At 50.7% G+C, this 15,712-nt stretch overlaps 1 protein-coding gene across 1 annotated transcript; it reads left to right on the top strand.

Annotated features, from left to right (window-relative positions):
• Window positions 1-2,899: 2,899 nt before the first annotated feature.
• LOC747511 (delta(3,5)-Delta(2,4)-dienoyl-CoA isomerase, mitochondrial) lies at window positions 2,900-12,831 on the top strand. Its single transcript, XM_009435543.5, has 10 exons — window positions 2,900-3,294; window positions 3,499-3,706; window positions 3,849-3,937; window positions 10,676-10,800; window positions 10,887-10,935; window positions 11,123-11,187; window positions 11,729-11,799; window positions 11,897-11,968; window positions 12,244-12,394; window positions 12,534-12,831. Exons 1-10 carry the CDS (start codon window positions 3,243-3,245, stop codon window positions 12,636-12,638), a joined length of 987 nt encoding a protein of 328 aa, XP_009433818.2. The 5' UTR covers window positions 2,900-3,242; the 3' UTR covers window positions 12,639-12,831.
• Window positions 12,832-15,712: the final 2,881 nt, after the last annotated feature.

The raw sequence follows: 15,712 nt of genomic DNA, 5'->3' as shown, positions 1-15,712 counted from the left end.
AGCTACTCATGGGGGCTGAAGCAGGAGGATCGCTTGAGCTGTGAGCTGTGATGGCACCACTATACTCCATCCTGGGCGAAAGGGCGAGACCATGCCTCAAAACATAAAGGATCTATATAATTGCAACATATGGTAGATAGCTTCCCACTTGTAGATGCAAATCTGTGAAGATGCCTTGTGGTGGCAGGTACCACCCGGAAGGGTCCTGGTTTAAGGATTTTGACTCCTACTGGAGGGAAGAGGTGACCTGCAGAGGAGCAGATCACAAACCTTGAAGTTTATGCATGTGTGCTTGAGAATAGCCCACTCTGGGGAATTCACTGTGAATAAAGTTTTCTTTTTTGAGATGGAGTCTTGCTCTGTCACCCAGGCTGGAGTGCAATGGCATAATCTTGGCTCACTGCAACCTCTGCCTCCTGGTTCAAGCAATTCTCCTGCCTCAGCCTCCCAAGTAGCTGGGATTACAGGCATGTGCCACCATGCCTGGCTGATTTTTGTATTTTTAGTAGAGATGGGGTTTCACCATATTGGCTAGGCTGGTCTCGAATTCCTGAGATCCACTGGCCTCGGCCTCCCAAAGTAGCTATGATACAGGCATGAGCCACTGCGCCCAGCCTTACATTTTTAACATTTAATGACATCACAAAAGCATCATTTAGCAGATGAACAAGTTTTGCTTCACTATGGGAAGTTTCAAACAATCTCTAGACAAGGAAAAACTACAGTCATCTTGCAGCCATAAATAAAATCAACTAGGGTTTATTGTTTTTAAGCCAGTCAAGGTGATAAAAAGTGAATTTGACCAGTTTGTCTCCTAGCATCCAATTTCATTTCCTGTTACCAGTTTGAGTCTCCTTCCAGAGATATTACATACACCATATTCTGTGCAGGTCCAGCTACACTCTTTTTTTTGAGACATTGTCTCACTCTGTCACCCAGGCTGAAGTGCTGGAGTGCAGTGGCATGAGGTCAGCTCACTGCAACCTCTGCCTCCTGGGTTGAAGCAATTCTCCTGCCTCAGCCTCCCAAGTAGCTGGGATTACAGGCGCCTGCCACCACGCCCCGCTAATTTTTTTTTTTTTTTTTTTTAGACAGAGTCTTGCTCTGTGGCCCAGGCTATAGTGCAGTGGCGCGATCTCGGATCAGAGCAAGCTCCGCCTCCTGGGTTCACGCCATTCTCCTGCCTCAGCCTCCCGAATAGCTGGGACTACAGGCGCCCGCCACCATGCCCGGCTAATTTTTGGTATTTTTAGTAGAGATGGGGTTTCACCATGTTAGCCAGGATGGTCTCGATCTTCTCACCTTGTGATCCGCCCGCCTTGACTTCCCAAAGTGCTGGGATTAGAGGCATGAGCCAACACACCTGGCTAATTTTTATATTTTTAATAGAGATGGGGTTTCACCATCTTGGCCATGCTGGTCTCAAACTCCTGACCTGAGGTGATCTGCCTGCCTGGGCCTCCTAAAGTGCTGAGATTACAGACGTGAGCCACCGCACCCAGCCCAGCTATACTTTCTTACACCAAAGGAACAAAGGATCATACTAAATGTTCTATTACATCTTCACATTTTTTTCTCACACAATTTTTATCTTTGCATAGAGGTTTCAGAGTTTTCTATGGTATAAACAGTCTACTGTTGATGGGTAGTTAATGGTTCTGTCTTCCAAAAGAGCCTGCTTTTCTAGTCTGTGAAAACACACAGGAGACAGGTTCATTAAGGAAAGATACTTCCTTCAATCTCACTGGCCCAGAGACATCTGTTCACCGCCTTGCTCAATGTCTCCCCAAGGAGCATACTTAAGCAGTTTTACAGTACTTTTTTTTTTATTTTTTTGAGATGGAGTTTCGCTCTGTCCCCAGGCTGGAGTGCAGTGGCGCCATCTCGGCTCCCTGCGAGCTCCGCCTCCGGGGTTCACGCCATTCTCCAGCCTCAGCCTCCCCAGTAGCTGGGGCTACAGACGCCCGCCACCATGCCCGCTAATTTTTTGTATTTTTTTAGTAGGGACGGGGTTTCACTGTGTTAGCTAGGTCAGGAGGTCGATCTCCTGACCTCGTGATCTGCCCGCCACGGCCTCCCAAAGTGCTGGGATTACAGGCGTGAGCCACCGCGCCCGGCCAGCAGTTTTACAGTACTTTTTATGCCTTTTGGTAGCTGGCTTTTCCCAAGGGAATTTCGGTTTTTTTTGTTTTCTTTTGTTTGTTTTTTTTAAGAACATGAACTTTTTTTTCTTTTTTTTTTTTTGAGATCTTGCTCTGTCGCCCAGGCTGGGGTACAGTGGTGCCATCTCTGCTCATTGCAACCTCCGCCTCCTGGGCTCAAGCCATTCTCTTCCCGCTAGGATTACAGGTGCCGGACACCGCACCCGGCTAATTTTTGTATTTTTAGTAGAGACGGGGTTTCGCCATGTTGACCAGGCTGGTGTTGAACTCCTGACCTCAGGTGATCCGCCTGCCTCGGCCTCCCAAAGTGCTTGTATTACAGGCGTGAGCCACTGCGCCAGGCTAAGAACATGAACTCTGGAGCCAGGTAATCCTGCTTTAGCCCTTCTGAAGCCCACCGACCTTGAACCTAGTGTCTTCCCGTGCCTGGGCCAGTTTCCTCTGCATATAGTAGGAAATAGTACGACCTCCTGGTGGGAGTTCATATTATACAGTCAGCGCTTAATGTTGGCCCGTCTGTACTCATTCCTTTACCTGAGTAAACTCACAGTACTGCAAGTTTTCTTTTATTTTTAGTTAACATGATATATACATGCATGATTACAAGCTCTGCTGCAATTATGTCCTTGGACATTTCAGCTGTCACCTATTATTCCACCATTATGAAACAGCTGTGTGATGAACTTTAGCGGGAGCTGTTTGCTTTTCTGGGTTTTTTTGTTTGTTTGTTTGTTTGTTTGGTTTTTTTTAAGACGGAGTGTCGCTCGGTCGCCAGGCTGGAGAGCAATGGCGCGATCTCGGCTCACTGCAAACTCCGCCTCCCAGGTTCACGCCATTGCAGGAGCTATTTTCTTTGGCCAGGTTCCCACTGGGGCAAAGGGTCCATTTCTGAGCCTGGCTCTAACTATGTAAGGCAACCGGAAATCGACTGCCCTTAGTAAAGATGGCGGAAAGAACGGCGTCATTGCCTGTCAGGTTGCGGCATCGGTGCCCTCGCTCAACATGGCGGCCTTCTGTGCCCGCCCCCTCCGCTAACGGGCACGTTACTCCGTTCGAACGCAGTAGACGAAGGCGGCGGCGATGGCGGCGGGGATAGTGGCTTCTCGCAGACTCCGCGACCTACTGACCCGGCGTGAGTCACCTCTTGCCTTATGGGGGTGCGTCGCGCTGTCGTGCTGTTATAGCAGATGTAGGACGGGGAGGGCTATCCGGGGTCACGAAGGGCCCGAGTCCCCTAAATTCAGGGGTGCGTGTGCTCCCTTTTGAAGGACTCCCTAATTCGATAGGCCTGTGTCTTGCAGTCTGGGGTCATCAAAGGCTGTTCCTTTCTCCCCAGGACTGACAGGCTCCAACTACCCGGGACTCAGTATTAGCCTTCGCCTCACTGGCTCCTCTGCACAAGAGGAGGCTTCCGGAGTAGCCCTCGGTGAAGCCCCAGACCACAGCTATGAGTCCCTTCGTGTGACGTCTGCGCAGAAACATGTTCTGCATGTCCAGCTCAACCGGCCTAACAAGAGGAATGCCATGAACAAGGTCTTCTGGAGGTCTGACCTGCAGATCCTGGAGGCCTGCCTGCGGGAGGAGGCGGGGCTGCGGGACTGTGTGAAAGTGGAACGTTGTGGGAAGATGGACATGAGGGCAGGGTATTCCCTCCCCATTTGTAGCCCTTCACTCGTTGCTTCACAGAGAGATGGTAGAGTGCTTCAACAAGATTTCGAGAGACGCTGACTGTCGGGCGGTGGTGATCTCTGGTGCAGGAAAGATGTTCACTGCAGGTACCAGACGCTCTTCACACACCCTGCCAGCCTTCCTAGGTCCTGGCAATAGACAGTGGAGCAGTGCTTCTTAATTAGGGTTTTAAGCAGCTTCTAACTTACACTTTTTTTGTTTGTTTGTTTTGTTTTGAGATGGGGTCTTGCTCTGTTGCCAGGCTGGAGTGCAGTGGCACAATCTCAGCTCACTGCAACCTCCGCCTCCTGGGTTCAAGCAATTGTCCTACCTGGGACTACAGGCGCGGGCCACCACGCCCAGCTAATTTTTGTATTTTTAGTAGAGACGGGGTTTCACCATGTTGGCCAGGGTTGTCTCGATCTCCTGACCTCATAATCCGCCTGCCTCAGCCTCCCAAAGTGCTGGGATTATAGGCGTGAGCCACCGCTCCCGGCCCCTAACTTACACTTTTATCTGTTTTGTTTTGTTTTTTTGTCTCAAAATATCTTTTTGAGACAAGATATTTCTCTATCACCCAGGCTGGAGTACAGTTGCCTAATCATAAATCACTGTAACCTCAAATACCTGAGCTCAAGGGATGCTCCCACCTCGGACTCCCAAACTGCAGGGATTACAGGCAGATGCCACCATGGCCAGCCCTATCATTTTTTTTAAAAAAAGGCCTACTTTAAAACATTCAAATATGAAAATGAGTCCAACAGAACACGATGGGATCATAGGCTCTGAAGTCTGGGTTTCCATCCTGGATCTGTGGCCATGAACAACACGCTTAACCTCTCAGTCTATAGCTGTGTCAGCATATAATATAATAACACGCTTTCGTGCAACTATTCAACTCACTAATTGATTTCCAATTACTGGTCAGTTGGATCTTTGGATTGACCCACTGACCTGTTCTACAGATTGGAGAATTTCCACTAATCACAATTACTGACTCTTTCGTCATCTCTATCCTCCTGTAAAGCCCATCCAGTGATATTTTTTGTTTTGTTTTGTTTGAGACGGAGTTTTGCTTTTGTTGCAATGGTGCAATCTCAGCTCACTGCAACCTCCGCCTCCTGGGTTCAAGTGATTCTCCTGCCTCAGCCACCCGAGTAGCTGGGATTACAGGCGCCCACCACCACGCCCGGCTAATTTTTTGTGTTTCTAGTAGAGACAGGGTTTTACCATGTTGGCCAGGCTGGTCTTAAACTCCTGACCTCAGGTCATCCGCCCGCCTAGGCCTCCCAAAGTGCTAGGATGACAGGCATGAGCCACTGTGCCCAGCTACCACTCACTGATTTTAAATTTCAGATATTGTAGTTTTCAATTCTCCAATTTCCATTTGGTTCATATTTTATTTTATGTATGTATTTATTTATTTTGAGACAGAGTCTCGCTTTGTCACCCAGGCTGGAGTACAGTGGCACAATCTCGGCTCACTGCAAACTCTGCCTCCCAGATTTAAGCCATTCTCCTGCCTCAGCCTCCCGAGTAGCTGGGATTACAGGCACCTGGCACCATGCCTGGCTAATTTTTATATTTTTAGTAGAGACGGGGTCTCACCATTTTGGCCAGGCGGGTCTTGAACTCCTGGGCACCAGTGATCCACCCACCTCCTCCTCCCAAAGTGCTGGGATTACAGGCATGAGCCACTGTGCCTGGTCAGTTACATATTTTTTGTCATGCATGTTTTTCTTCCTGCCATTGAGCATAGTTATAATGACTGATTTAAAATCCTTGTCTTCTGGCCAGGCGTGTTGGCTCACGCCTGTAATCCTAGCATTTTGGGAGGTCGAGGAGGGCAGATCTTGAGGTCAGGGGATCGAGACCATCCTAGATAACACGGTGAAACCCCGTCTCAACTAAAAATAAAAAATAAAAAAATTAGCCGAGTAGCTGTAGTAGTCCCAGCTACTCGGGAGGCTGAGGCAGGAGAATGGCGTGAACCTGGGAGGCGGAGGTTGCAGTGAGCCGAGATGGCGCCACTTCACTCCAGCCTGGGTGACACAGCGAGACTCCGTCTAAAAAAAAAAAAACATCCTTGTCTTCCAATCTCAACATCTGGGTCATCTTGGGTCAGACTCCTTATGATCTTTTCTCTTGAAAATGGCAGGCCGGGGTCAGTGGCTCATGCCTGTAATCCCAGCACTTTGGGAAGCTGAGGCGGGTGGATCACTTGAGGTCAGGAGTTCAAGACTAGCCTGGCCAACATGGTGAAACCCCGTCTGTACTAAAAATACAAAAATTATCCGGGCGTGGTGGTGCACGCCTGTACTCCCAGCTACTGGAGAATCTGCGGCAGAAGAATCGCTTGAACCCAGGAGGCGGAGGTTGCAGTGAGCCTACATCACACCATTGCACTGCAGCCTTGGTGACAAGAGCGAGACTCTGTCTCAAAAAAAAAAAAAGAAAATGGCTTCACTTTCCTGTTTATTTGTATTTTGAGTTAGTTTGGATTGTTTTTTGGATATTGGGATATAGGAATAAGATGTGGATACTCTGGATTCTATCATATAATTCCAAAGAGTGTTGAGTTTCGTGTTTTGGTAGCTTAGTTGGAATTAGTTTCTTTGGTTTTTCTGTTTTTATTTTTATTTTTTTTTGTAGACATGAGGTCTTGCTACGTTGCCCAGTCTGGTCTTCAACTCTTGAACTCAAGCGATCCTCCTGCCTCGGCCTCCCAATATGCTGGGACTACAAACGTGAACCACTGTGCCTGGCTTCTTGCTGATTTACAGACCATACATGCACCCCCAGCAAAAGATTTAAAAACTAATTCTTCAGCTTGGGCAACATACTGAGACCTTGTCTCTTATTTATTTATTTTTCTTTGAGACCTCGTCTCTAACAAAAATTAGCTGGGTGTGATGAATGACCACACTCCCAGCTATTCTGGAGGCTGAGGTGGGAGGATGGCTTGAACCAGGGAGGTCAAAACTGCAGTGAGCTGTGGTCGTGCCACCGCATTCCAGCCTGGGTGGCAGTGCAAGAGCCCATCTCAAAACAAAAACAACAACAAAAACATACATCTCCCAGCAAGAGATTAGGGCAGAGTTGATACACAGAATTCGGGACTCCTCGCTCTGGCTCTCCCCTCTTTGGAATATCCCCCCTCACTTCCCGGCAGCTATGGTCACCTTGGACTCTATCCTGTGGCTCTTCAAGCACAATTTCAGTCTGCCCTCAGGCTGAAAGCTTTTAAAACCATTTTCAGAAACACCGAGAGAGTGTTCTGCCACTCTCCTAAGTGGTCACTCCCTCCAGAATCTGCCCAGTGCCTTCAGATAATTGTTTGTTTGTTGTCCAGCCAGAGTATGTAGTTGTCCGTGGGAGGGTTGGCCCTTTAGGACTGAACCAGAAGCAAAATATTTCATACACTGATTTCTGCACAGGGCCCAGAGCCTGGTGCTGGGAACCCAGTCTTGACTAGGACAGTCCCAGGCCCTGTTGTCATGGCGTTCCCAACTCAGTGGGGAAGACAGACAGTAAACTATTTCTTTCTGTTTTGTCCATTAACATCTTCCCAGGCCCCTTTCTTTCTTTCCCTCCCCTTCCTCCCTCTCCTCCCTTCCTCCCTCCCCCACCTTCCTCCCTCCCCTCTTTCTCCTCCTCCTCCTCCCTCTCCTCCCTCCTCTCTCTCTCTCTCTCTCTTTCTTTTTTGAAACAGGATCTCCCTGTCACACAGGCTGGAATGCAGTGGAGCAATCTCGGCCCACTGCAGCCTTGGCCTCCTGGGCTCAAGCCATCCTCCCACCTCAGCCCTTCAAGTAGCTGGGACCACAGGTGTGCACCACCATGCACAGCTAGTTTTTTCATTTTTTGTACAGGCGGGGCTTGCTATGTTGCCCAGGCTGGTCTCGAACCCCTGATCTAAAGTGATCCTCCCACCTCAGCCTCCGACAGTGCTGGGATCACAGGCATGAGCCACCGTGCCCGGCCTCCTGCTTTCTTTCTACATCTCCCAATGTTCCTCCTTTTGTTCATTTGTTCATTCATTTGACAAACATTCAGTGACACAGTCCAGTGCCAGAGCCCCCTCCTGGGTGCTGGATATGTGGAAACGGGAGGCAGCCCCCATTCCTGACCCCTTGCTCTCATAGAGCTCATGTCTGAGAACAGAAAGATGGGGCTTTTTTGTGGCTGTGCCAGGCCCAGGTCCTTCATCTTTCAGCTCCCAGCTGAATGTGGCCGTCTTACCTTATTTTCAGCAGCAAGATCCCGAAGGCCAGAAAGAAGAAACTGCGGGTCATGCAGTGACCCAGTGATAGAGTAGAACTACTAATTAGATAAAGAAAAAGTTGGCCACAATTATGTAGCACTCATGGTGTGTCACGCCCCTTTCTAAGCACTTTAAACATATTAATTAATTCTAATCACAGTCCACAAGACAGGTTCTGCTATAAGCCCTGTTTAAAGGTGAAACAGATCCAGAGAGAGCAAGAAACTTACCCAATAATCACAGCTTGTAAGTGGCAGAGCTGGGATTTTGGAACTCATGCTGCCTGGCTATAGAGTCCTTGCTCTTAGCTGCTAAATGTCTGTCATCTGAGTAGCTGCCATGCTGGTTAAAAGTAAGGGGGACTTTGGCCTCAGGCAGTGATCTGGATCCTATCTCCGCTTGTCTTTTCACCTCTCTGTCCTGCGATTTTCTTTTCTTTTTATTTTTTATTTTTGAGCCAGGGTCTTGCTCTGTCGCCCAGGCTGGAGCACATTGGCGCGATCCTAGCTCACGGCAGCCTCCAACTCCTGGGCTCAAACGATGCACCCACTTCAGCCTCCGAAAGTGCTGGGATTACAGGCGACCACGCCCAGCCTCATGTGTAGCTAATTTTTTCATTCTTTGTAGAGAAGAGGTCTTGCAATGTTGCCCAGGCTGTTCTCAAAATCCTAGCCTCAAGCGATCCTCCTGCCTCTGCCTTCCGAAGTGCTGGGATTGCAGGCATGAGCCACTACGCCCAGCCCCAAAATATACTTTTTTACTCATTTGTTTACCTCCCCATGAGGACGGGGACTGTTGTCTGTATTGATCACTTATGGAGCAGCTCGTGTGCGCCAGGCCCTGTGCTAGGCACAGGGGATGCAGCAGTGGACAGAAAGACAAAAACTCCTGCGTTCTCAGAGCTGATATTCTGGAAAGGGAGTCAGACCCTCAAGCAGATAAGGACCTAATTATGGGATAGTAGCCGTGCAGCCCGGAGGTAAGGTGAGGTCCGGATGCGGGGGATGGGGCCACTGTTGAGCCAGGTTGGCCAGGGAGGGCCTCTCTAGGAGGTGACCTTTGAGCTATAGCTGAAGGAAGTGAAGGAGTCAGTCTGGTTATTGCAGAGGGAGGGATGGTTGTCAGCCCAAAGGTCCTTGGCTCCCTCCCTCTCCTCCTCGGGGTCTTTACTCAAGGTCACCTTCTCAATGAGAAGGTCCTGTACCACTGCAGCAGCCCTGTCCATGTGTGCGCGCGCACACACACGCACACACACACACACACACACACAGTTGGAGGCCAGTGTGCCCAAAGTAACAGGTTGGGAACAGTGTTCATGCAGGGTAGTCATGACAAGGACGTTCCATTCTGTTCTAAGAGCGACAGGAGGGAAAAAGAGGGTCTGGGCCGGGCACGGTGGCTCACGCCTGTAATCCCAGCACTTTGGGAGGCTGAGGCGGGTGGATCACAAGGTCAGGAGTTTGAGACTAGCCTGGCCAACATGGCAAAACCCCGTCTCTACTAAAAATACAAAAATTAGCCAGGTGGGGTGGTGGGCGCCTGTAATCCCAGCTACTCGGGAAGCTGAGGTAGGAGAATCGCTTGAACCGGGAGGCGGAGGTTGCATTGAGCTGAGATCCTGCCACTGCACTCCAGCCTGGACGACAAGAGCAAGACTCTGTCTCAAATAAAAAAAAAAAAAAAAAAAAAAGAGGGTCTGACCCAAGAAGGTGTCCACTGGCTTCCCCTGGCTGTGTGTAAGGAACAGACTGGGGACACAGGTGGAAACAGGGAGAGCAGGGTGGGCTCATGGAGAACGATTGATGGAGGAAAGGTCAGATTCGGGATCATCTTGAAGTTGGAGCCACGGAAATTGCTGCATCGTGAGATGTTTCTCATCTCAGGAAACATCACCACCATTGACTGCATTGCTCACACTGCAGACCTTGAGTCCCGGGCTGTCTGGCATCTTGGGGAAAAGCATGGCCTCTGGAGCCAGCTGCATGGTTCCAGATTTTAAAATCCTGATGCGACATGGTGGCTCACACCTGTAATCCCAGTGCTTTGGGATGCCGAGGCGGGAGGATCGCTTGAGCCCAGGAGTTCAAGAGCAGCCTCGGCACAGTCCCAGCCACTCAGGAGGCTGAGGTGGGAGGATTGCTTGAACCTGGGAGTTCGAGGCTGCAGTGAGCCATGATCGTGCCACTGCACTCTAGCTGGTGTAACAGAGTGAGACTCTGTCTCTAAAAACATTAATGAGTTAATTTAAATAGTTCATTACTCACTACTCACCAGCCAGTGTGACCCCCTTGGGCAAGTGCTTAACCTCTCTGTGCCTTAGTTTACCCATTGGTAACACAAATAGTAATAGGACCTAGCTGGTACGGTTGTGGTGAGGATTCAGTGAGTAATGACTCCACAAATATTAGCTTTTATTTCCTTCCCACCCAACATGCAATCCATCACCAAGTTGTGTGTGAGTTCTTTTTTCCGCCTTGGTGGTTTGGGGGTTTGAACCCGCAGCGCGTGGGTTCTGACCCCTGGTTGGGACAATGGGTGGGGCCTGGGAACCTGGATGAGCTCCATCACGCCTTCTCACCAGGTGTTGACCTGATGGACATGGCTTCGGACATCCTGCAGCCCAAAGGAGATGATGTGGCCCGGATCAGCTGGTACCTCCGTGACATCATCACTCGATGCCAGGAGACTTTCAACGTCATCGAGAAGGTGACTGTAGGGGGCTGGAGGGCATCCCTATCCATGCCTGCCTCCCCTGGGCCAGCCCTGACTCCACTCTTCCTGTTCCCTCTCAGTGCCCCAAGCCCGTGATTGCTGCCGTCCACGGGGGCTGCATTGGCGGAGGTGAGCCTGCAGCTGTCCTCTTGCTCGGGTGCTCCCCGGGTTGGGCTGCTGCTCCGATGCCGCGGCCACTGGCATCCAGCCTCAGCTCTGTCATGGGCCAGACTGTGTCCCAAGAGGCAACCCCAAGTCCTGGGACGGCGGGGTTGGTTCTGGTGGTCATTCAGCATCCCTGGCCTCTACCTCCTAGGTGTGGACCTCGTCACCGCCTGTGACATCCGGTACTGTGCCCAGGATGCTTTCTTCCAGGTGAAGGTGAGTCATCCTCCCGAGCTCCTGCTTAGAGCTGGGCAGTGGGGTGGGGTTGGGGGGCCTGGAGTGAGCCCCGAGGGCTTCATGGAAGAGTCGGAGTTGAACCCGACAAAGTAAGACTTGCCCATAGAGGAAGTCCAAAGGTGAAGTTGTGAGTCGGTAAGGTATGAGGTGGGGTTGAGGCTGGCAGGTGCCAGAGGCAGAGATTGCTCCTGGGGCCATACTGGTGAGGGTGGGAGGCAGGATGGAGCCGGGGGATGCAGTAAAGGGGTCTCAGGTAGGGTGAGGAGGGTTCCTCCCTCACAGATGGAGCTGCCCTGAAGGAATGGGAGGGTGCATGAGTGGGAAGGTGGGCTCTATTCTAGGTTGAAGGAACTTGCCTGAGTCAAGAAGCTGCCTGGGCAATGGAATGGGACTTTGGAGGAAGTCACTGGGGTGAAGGTGGGGCGGGACTCTCCAGTAGACATGAAATTTCATGGACGTTGATGTTGCGAGGGGCACAGTATTGGGCAGAAACCAAACACTGACCCGATTCCTCCCCCAGGAGGTGGACGTGGGTTTGGCTGCCGATGTAGGAACACTGCAGCGCCTGCCCAGGGTCATCGGGAACCAGAGGTGGGTGCAGGGGGTGTGGGGGTGTGGGCGGGGGATCCCAGAGCGTCTCCCAGCCCCGGGGTGGCAGCCGCCTCCTGATGCACGCTTGCCTTTGCAGCCTGGTCAACGAGCTGGCCTTCACCGCCCGCAAGATGATGGCTGACGAGGCCCTGGGCAGTGGGCTGGTCAGGTAGGGCCATGGCCGTGGTAGCTCAGTGCTGGGGGCAGCCAGGCCTGGAGGGTTGGAGGCCTCTCCGGGTCCCCTTGTCTCCTCGCTCTAGAATTCCTAGTGGCATCCTTTCTTGGTGAGGTCATTTCTTTATTGTGGGGTCAGCCCCCTGCTCTGATTGGGCTGTTTCTCTGGGTCTTGGGCCTTCCTCTGTGAGTGGCCACTTCTTCATCTGCGGGAGGCTGGAGGAGAGAGCCCTTCCCAGCCCACCCGGTCCCTGATCTCTTTCACTGCAGCCGGGTGTTCCCAGACAAGGAGGTCATGCTGGATGCTGCCTTAGCGCTGGCGGCCGAGATTTCCAGCAAGAGCCCCGTGGCGGTGCAGAGCACCAAGGTCAACCTGCTGTATTCCCGTGACCATTCGGTGGCCGAGAGCCTCAACTACGTGGTAAGGTGCACGCTCTGACCAATCATAGCCCTCCTCTAACCCCGGGCGACCAACCAAGGTACAGGGTGCTCACATGCTTTATCCTGATTGGCCCCTGCTAATCTCTCTCCTCGTTCTCTCCCAACACCCTCGGTACCAGGCGTCCTGGAACATGAGCATGCTGCAGACCCAGGACCTCATGAAGTCGGTCCAGGCCACGACTGAGAACAAGGAACTGAAAAGCGTCACCTTCTCCAAGCTCTGAGAGCCCTCGCGTCCCAGGCCCCAGCCAGGGGCCTGGCCTTGTCTTGCTTGCCTCATCCGCAGAAAGGGAGGATGGGCGATGACGGTCTTCGCTATGCCTTCTGACCCAGTCTCCCAGTTTATAACTTTATGACGATGAGTTTCTCAAGCCCAAGGCCTTATCTCCCCACGAACAATAAAGCAAAATAACCTGGTGCCCTTCTTGGAAAGAGGAGAGGTGGGAGGGGCTGGGATGCACCTGGGGGCTCCAGAGACCGCAGTCCTGAAGGCTGGGGCCAGAGGTTGGATGCATGGGAATGGGTGGCATGGAGGTGATGGCCATTCAGACTGGCAGCGGGCAGGCGAGGGGCACAAGGAAGCCAGGGACGGAGGGAGTGAGCAAAAGTCTCTGGGGTCCCTCTGGGTTGCAAGGCTTCCTGGTCTCCCTGCCTGCCCTGGGGTTGAGGGTGGAGTTCGCGCCCTGCCTGGCACTTCTCACTGCACAGCACATGGGATCTGATGCTGGCGTCTGGCTGGGATTCCCTTGTTACCAAATCTTGTGCTTCATTTCTTTAAAACTTTGGTGTGCTGGGCACGGTTGCTCACACCTGTAATCCCAGCACTTTGAGAGGCTGAGGCAGGAGGATCGCCTGACCTCAAGAGTTCGCGCAGCCTAATCAACATGGTGAAACCCCGTCTCTACTAAAAATACAAAAATTAGCCGGATGTGGTGGCAGGTGCCTCTAGTCCCAGCTACTCGGGGACTAGAAGCAGGAGAATCCTTGAACCCGGGAGAGGAGGTTGCAGTGAGCTGAGATCGCACCATTGCACTCCAGCCTGGGCGACAGAGCAAGACTGTCTCAAAAAATCAAAAAATTAAACAAAAAAGAACTTTGGGGTTTCTGGTCGGGTGCAGTGGCTCATGCCTGTAATTCCAGCACTTTCGGAGGTTGAGGCAGGCGGATCACTTGAGGTCAGGAGTTTGAGACCAGCCTGGCCAACATGGCAAAACCTGGTCTCTACTAAAAATACAAAAATTAGCCGGGCGTGGGGTAAGCCTGTAATCCCAGCTCTTCAGAAGGCTGAGGCAGGAGAATCCCTTGAACCTGGGAGGTGGAGGTTGCAGTGAGCTGAGATGGTGCCACTGCACGCAGCCTGGGTGATAGAGCAAGACTCTGTCTCAAAAATGAGCAAACAAAACCAACAAAACTTTGGGATTTTTTATCCATATATCATCCCAATCTTCCAGATTTATCTTTGGAATAACTGCAAGAGACCAAGCATTAAGTTAATGACTTCTATATGCCATGTCCTGTTCTGAGCATTTATTATCTTAATGATCAAGGACTCTACGAAGTTGATACTATTATTATTATTATTATGACTATTATTGTTGCTATTTTTAGAGACGGTGTCTTAGTCTGTCACCCAGGCTGGAGTGCAGTGGCATGATCATAGCTCGTTGTAACCTTGAACTTCTGGGTTTAAGCGATCCTCCTGCCTCAGCCTCTGAGTAGCTAGGAATACAGATGTGTGCTACCATGCCCAGCTAATTTTTATTTTATTTTTGTAGAACTGGGGGTCTCACTATGTTGCCCAGGCTGGTCTTGAACTCCTGGGCTCAAGCAGTCCTCCTGCTTCAGCTTCCCAAATTGCTGGGATTGTAGGCATGAGCCACCACACCCAGCCCAAGGTTGATACTACTGATTTTTTGTTTGTTTGAGTGGCGGTTGGACCCATAGCTAGATCTTATTTGGCAGATTAATAACATACAGGCATTACTGGATCACAAATTCATTTTTAAAGTATTTTGAAAGCTATTTAATACTTGTTTACTCTGTTATGAATTATTATTATTATTATTATTTTTTGAAACAGAGTCTTCCCTCTGTCATCCAGGATGGAGTGCAATGGCACAATCTCTGTTCACTGCAACCTCCGCCTCCCAGGCTCAAGGGATTCTCCAGTCTCAGCCTCCCAAGTAGCTCAGATTTTTTTTTTTTCCAGAAGGTGTCTTGCTCTGTCGTCCAGGCTGGAGTGCAGTGGCATAATCTTGGCTCACTGCAACCTCTGCCTCCCAGTTCAAGCAATTCTCCTGCCTCAGCCTCCCAAGTAGCTGGGATTACAGGCATGTGCCACAATGCCTGGCTGATTTTTGTATTTTTAGTAGAGATGGGGTTTCACCATATTGGCTAGGCTGGTCTCGAACTCCTGAGATCCACTGGCCTCGGCCTCCCAAAGTACTACGATACAGGCATGAGCCACTGCTCCCGGCCTTACATTTTTAACATTTAATGACATCACAAAAGCATCATTTAGCAGATGAACAAGTTTTGCTTCACTATGGGAAGTTTCAAACAATCTCTAGACAAGGAAAAACTACAGTCATCTTGCAGCCATAAATAAAATCAACTAGGGTTTATTGTTTTTAAGCCAAAGTGATAAAAAGTGAATTTGACCAGTTTGTCTCCTAGCATCCAATTTCATTTCCTGTCACTAGTTTGAGTCTCCTTCCTGAGATATTACATACATACACCATATTCTGTGCAGGTCCAGCTACACTCTTTTTTTTGAGACATTGTCTCACTCTGTCACCCAGGCTGAAGTGCTGGAGTGCAGTGGCATGATATCGGCTCACTGCAACCTCTGCCTCCTGGGTTGAAGCAATTCTCCTGCCTCAGCTTCCGAAGTAGCTGGGATTACAGGCGCCTGCTACCACGCCCCGTTAATTTTTTTCTCTTTTTTGAGACGGAGTCTTGCTCTGTGGCCCAGGCTGGAGTGCAGTGGCGCGATCTCGGATCAGTGCAAGCTCCGCCTCCTGGGTTCACGCCATTTTCCTACCTCAGCCTTCCGAGTAGCTGGGACTACAGGCGCCCGCCACCACGCCAGGCTAATTTTTCGTATTTTAGTAGAGATGGGGTTTCACCGTGTTAGCCAGGATGGTCTCGATCACCTGACCTCATGATCTGCCCTCCTAGGCCTCCAAAGTGCTGGGATTACTGGCGTGAGCCACCGCGCCCGGCCAGCAGTTTTACAGTACTTTTTATGCCTTTGGGTAGCTGGCTTTTCGGAAGGGAGTTTCTTTTTTTTTTCTTT

Source organism: Pan troglodytes, chromosome 20 (genome assembly GCF_028858775.2).
Source record: "Pan troglodytes isolate AG18354 chromosome 20, NHGRI_mPanTro3-v2.0_pri, whole genome shotgun sequence".
In the NCBI taxonomy this organism is placed as follows: Eukaryota; Metazoa; Chordata; class Mammalia; order Primates; family Hominidae; genus Pan; species Pan troglodytes.
The sequence above is the reverse complement of the archived record's forward strand: the minus strand, read 5'-3'. Positions and strand labels throughout refer to the sequence as shown.

Coding starts and splice junctions, on each gene's coding strand:
- LOC747511 (XM_009435543.5), top strand. CDS start 3,243: ATGGCGGCGGGGATAGTGGCTTCTCGCAGACTCCGCGACCTACTGACC. Junction 10,936..11,122: donor CGGGGGCTGCATTGGCGGAG/GTGAGCCTGCAG, acceptor TCTACCTCCTAG/GTGTGGACCTCGTCACCGCC. Junction 11,188..11,728: donor ATGCTTTCTTCCAGGTGAAG/GTGAGTCATCCT, acceptor TTCCTCCCCCAG/GAGGTGGACGTGGGTTTGGC.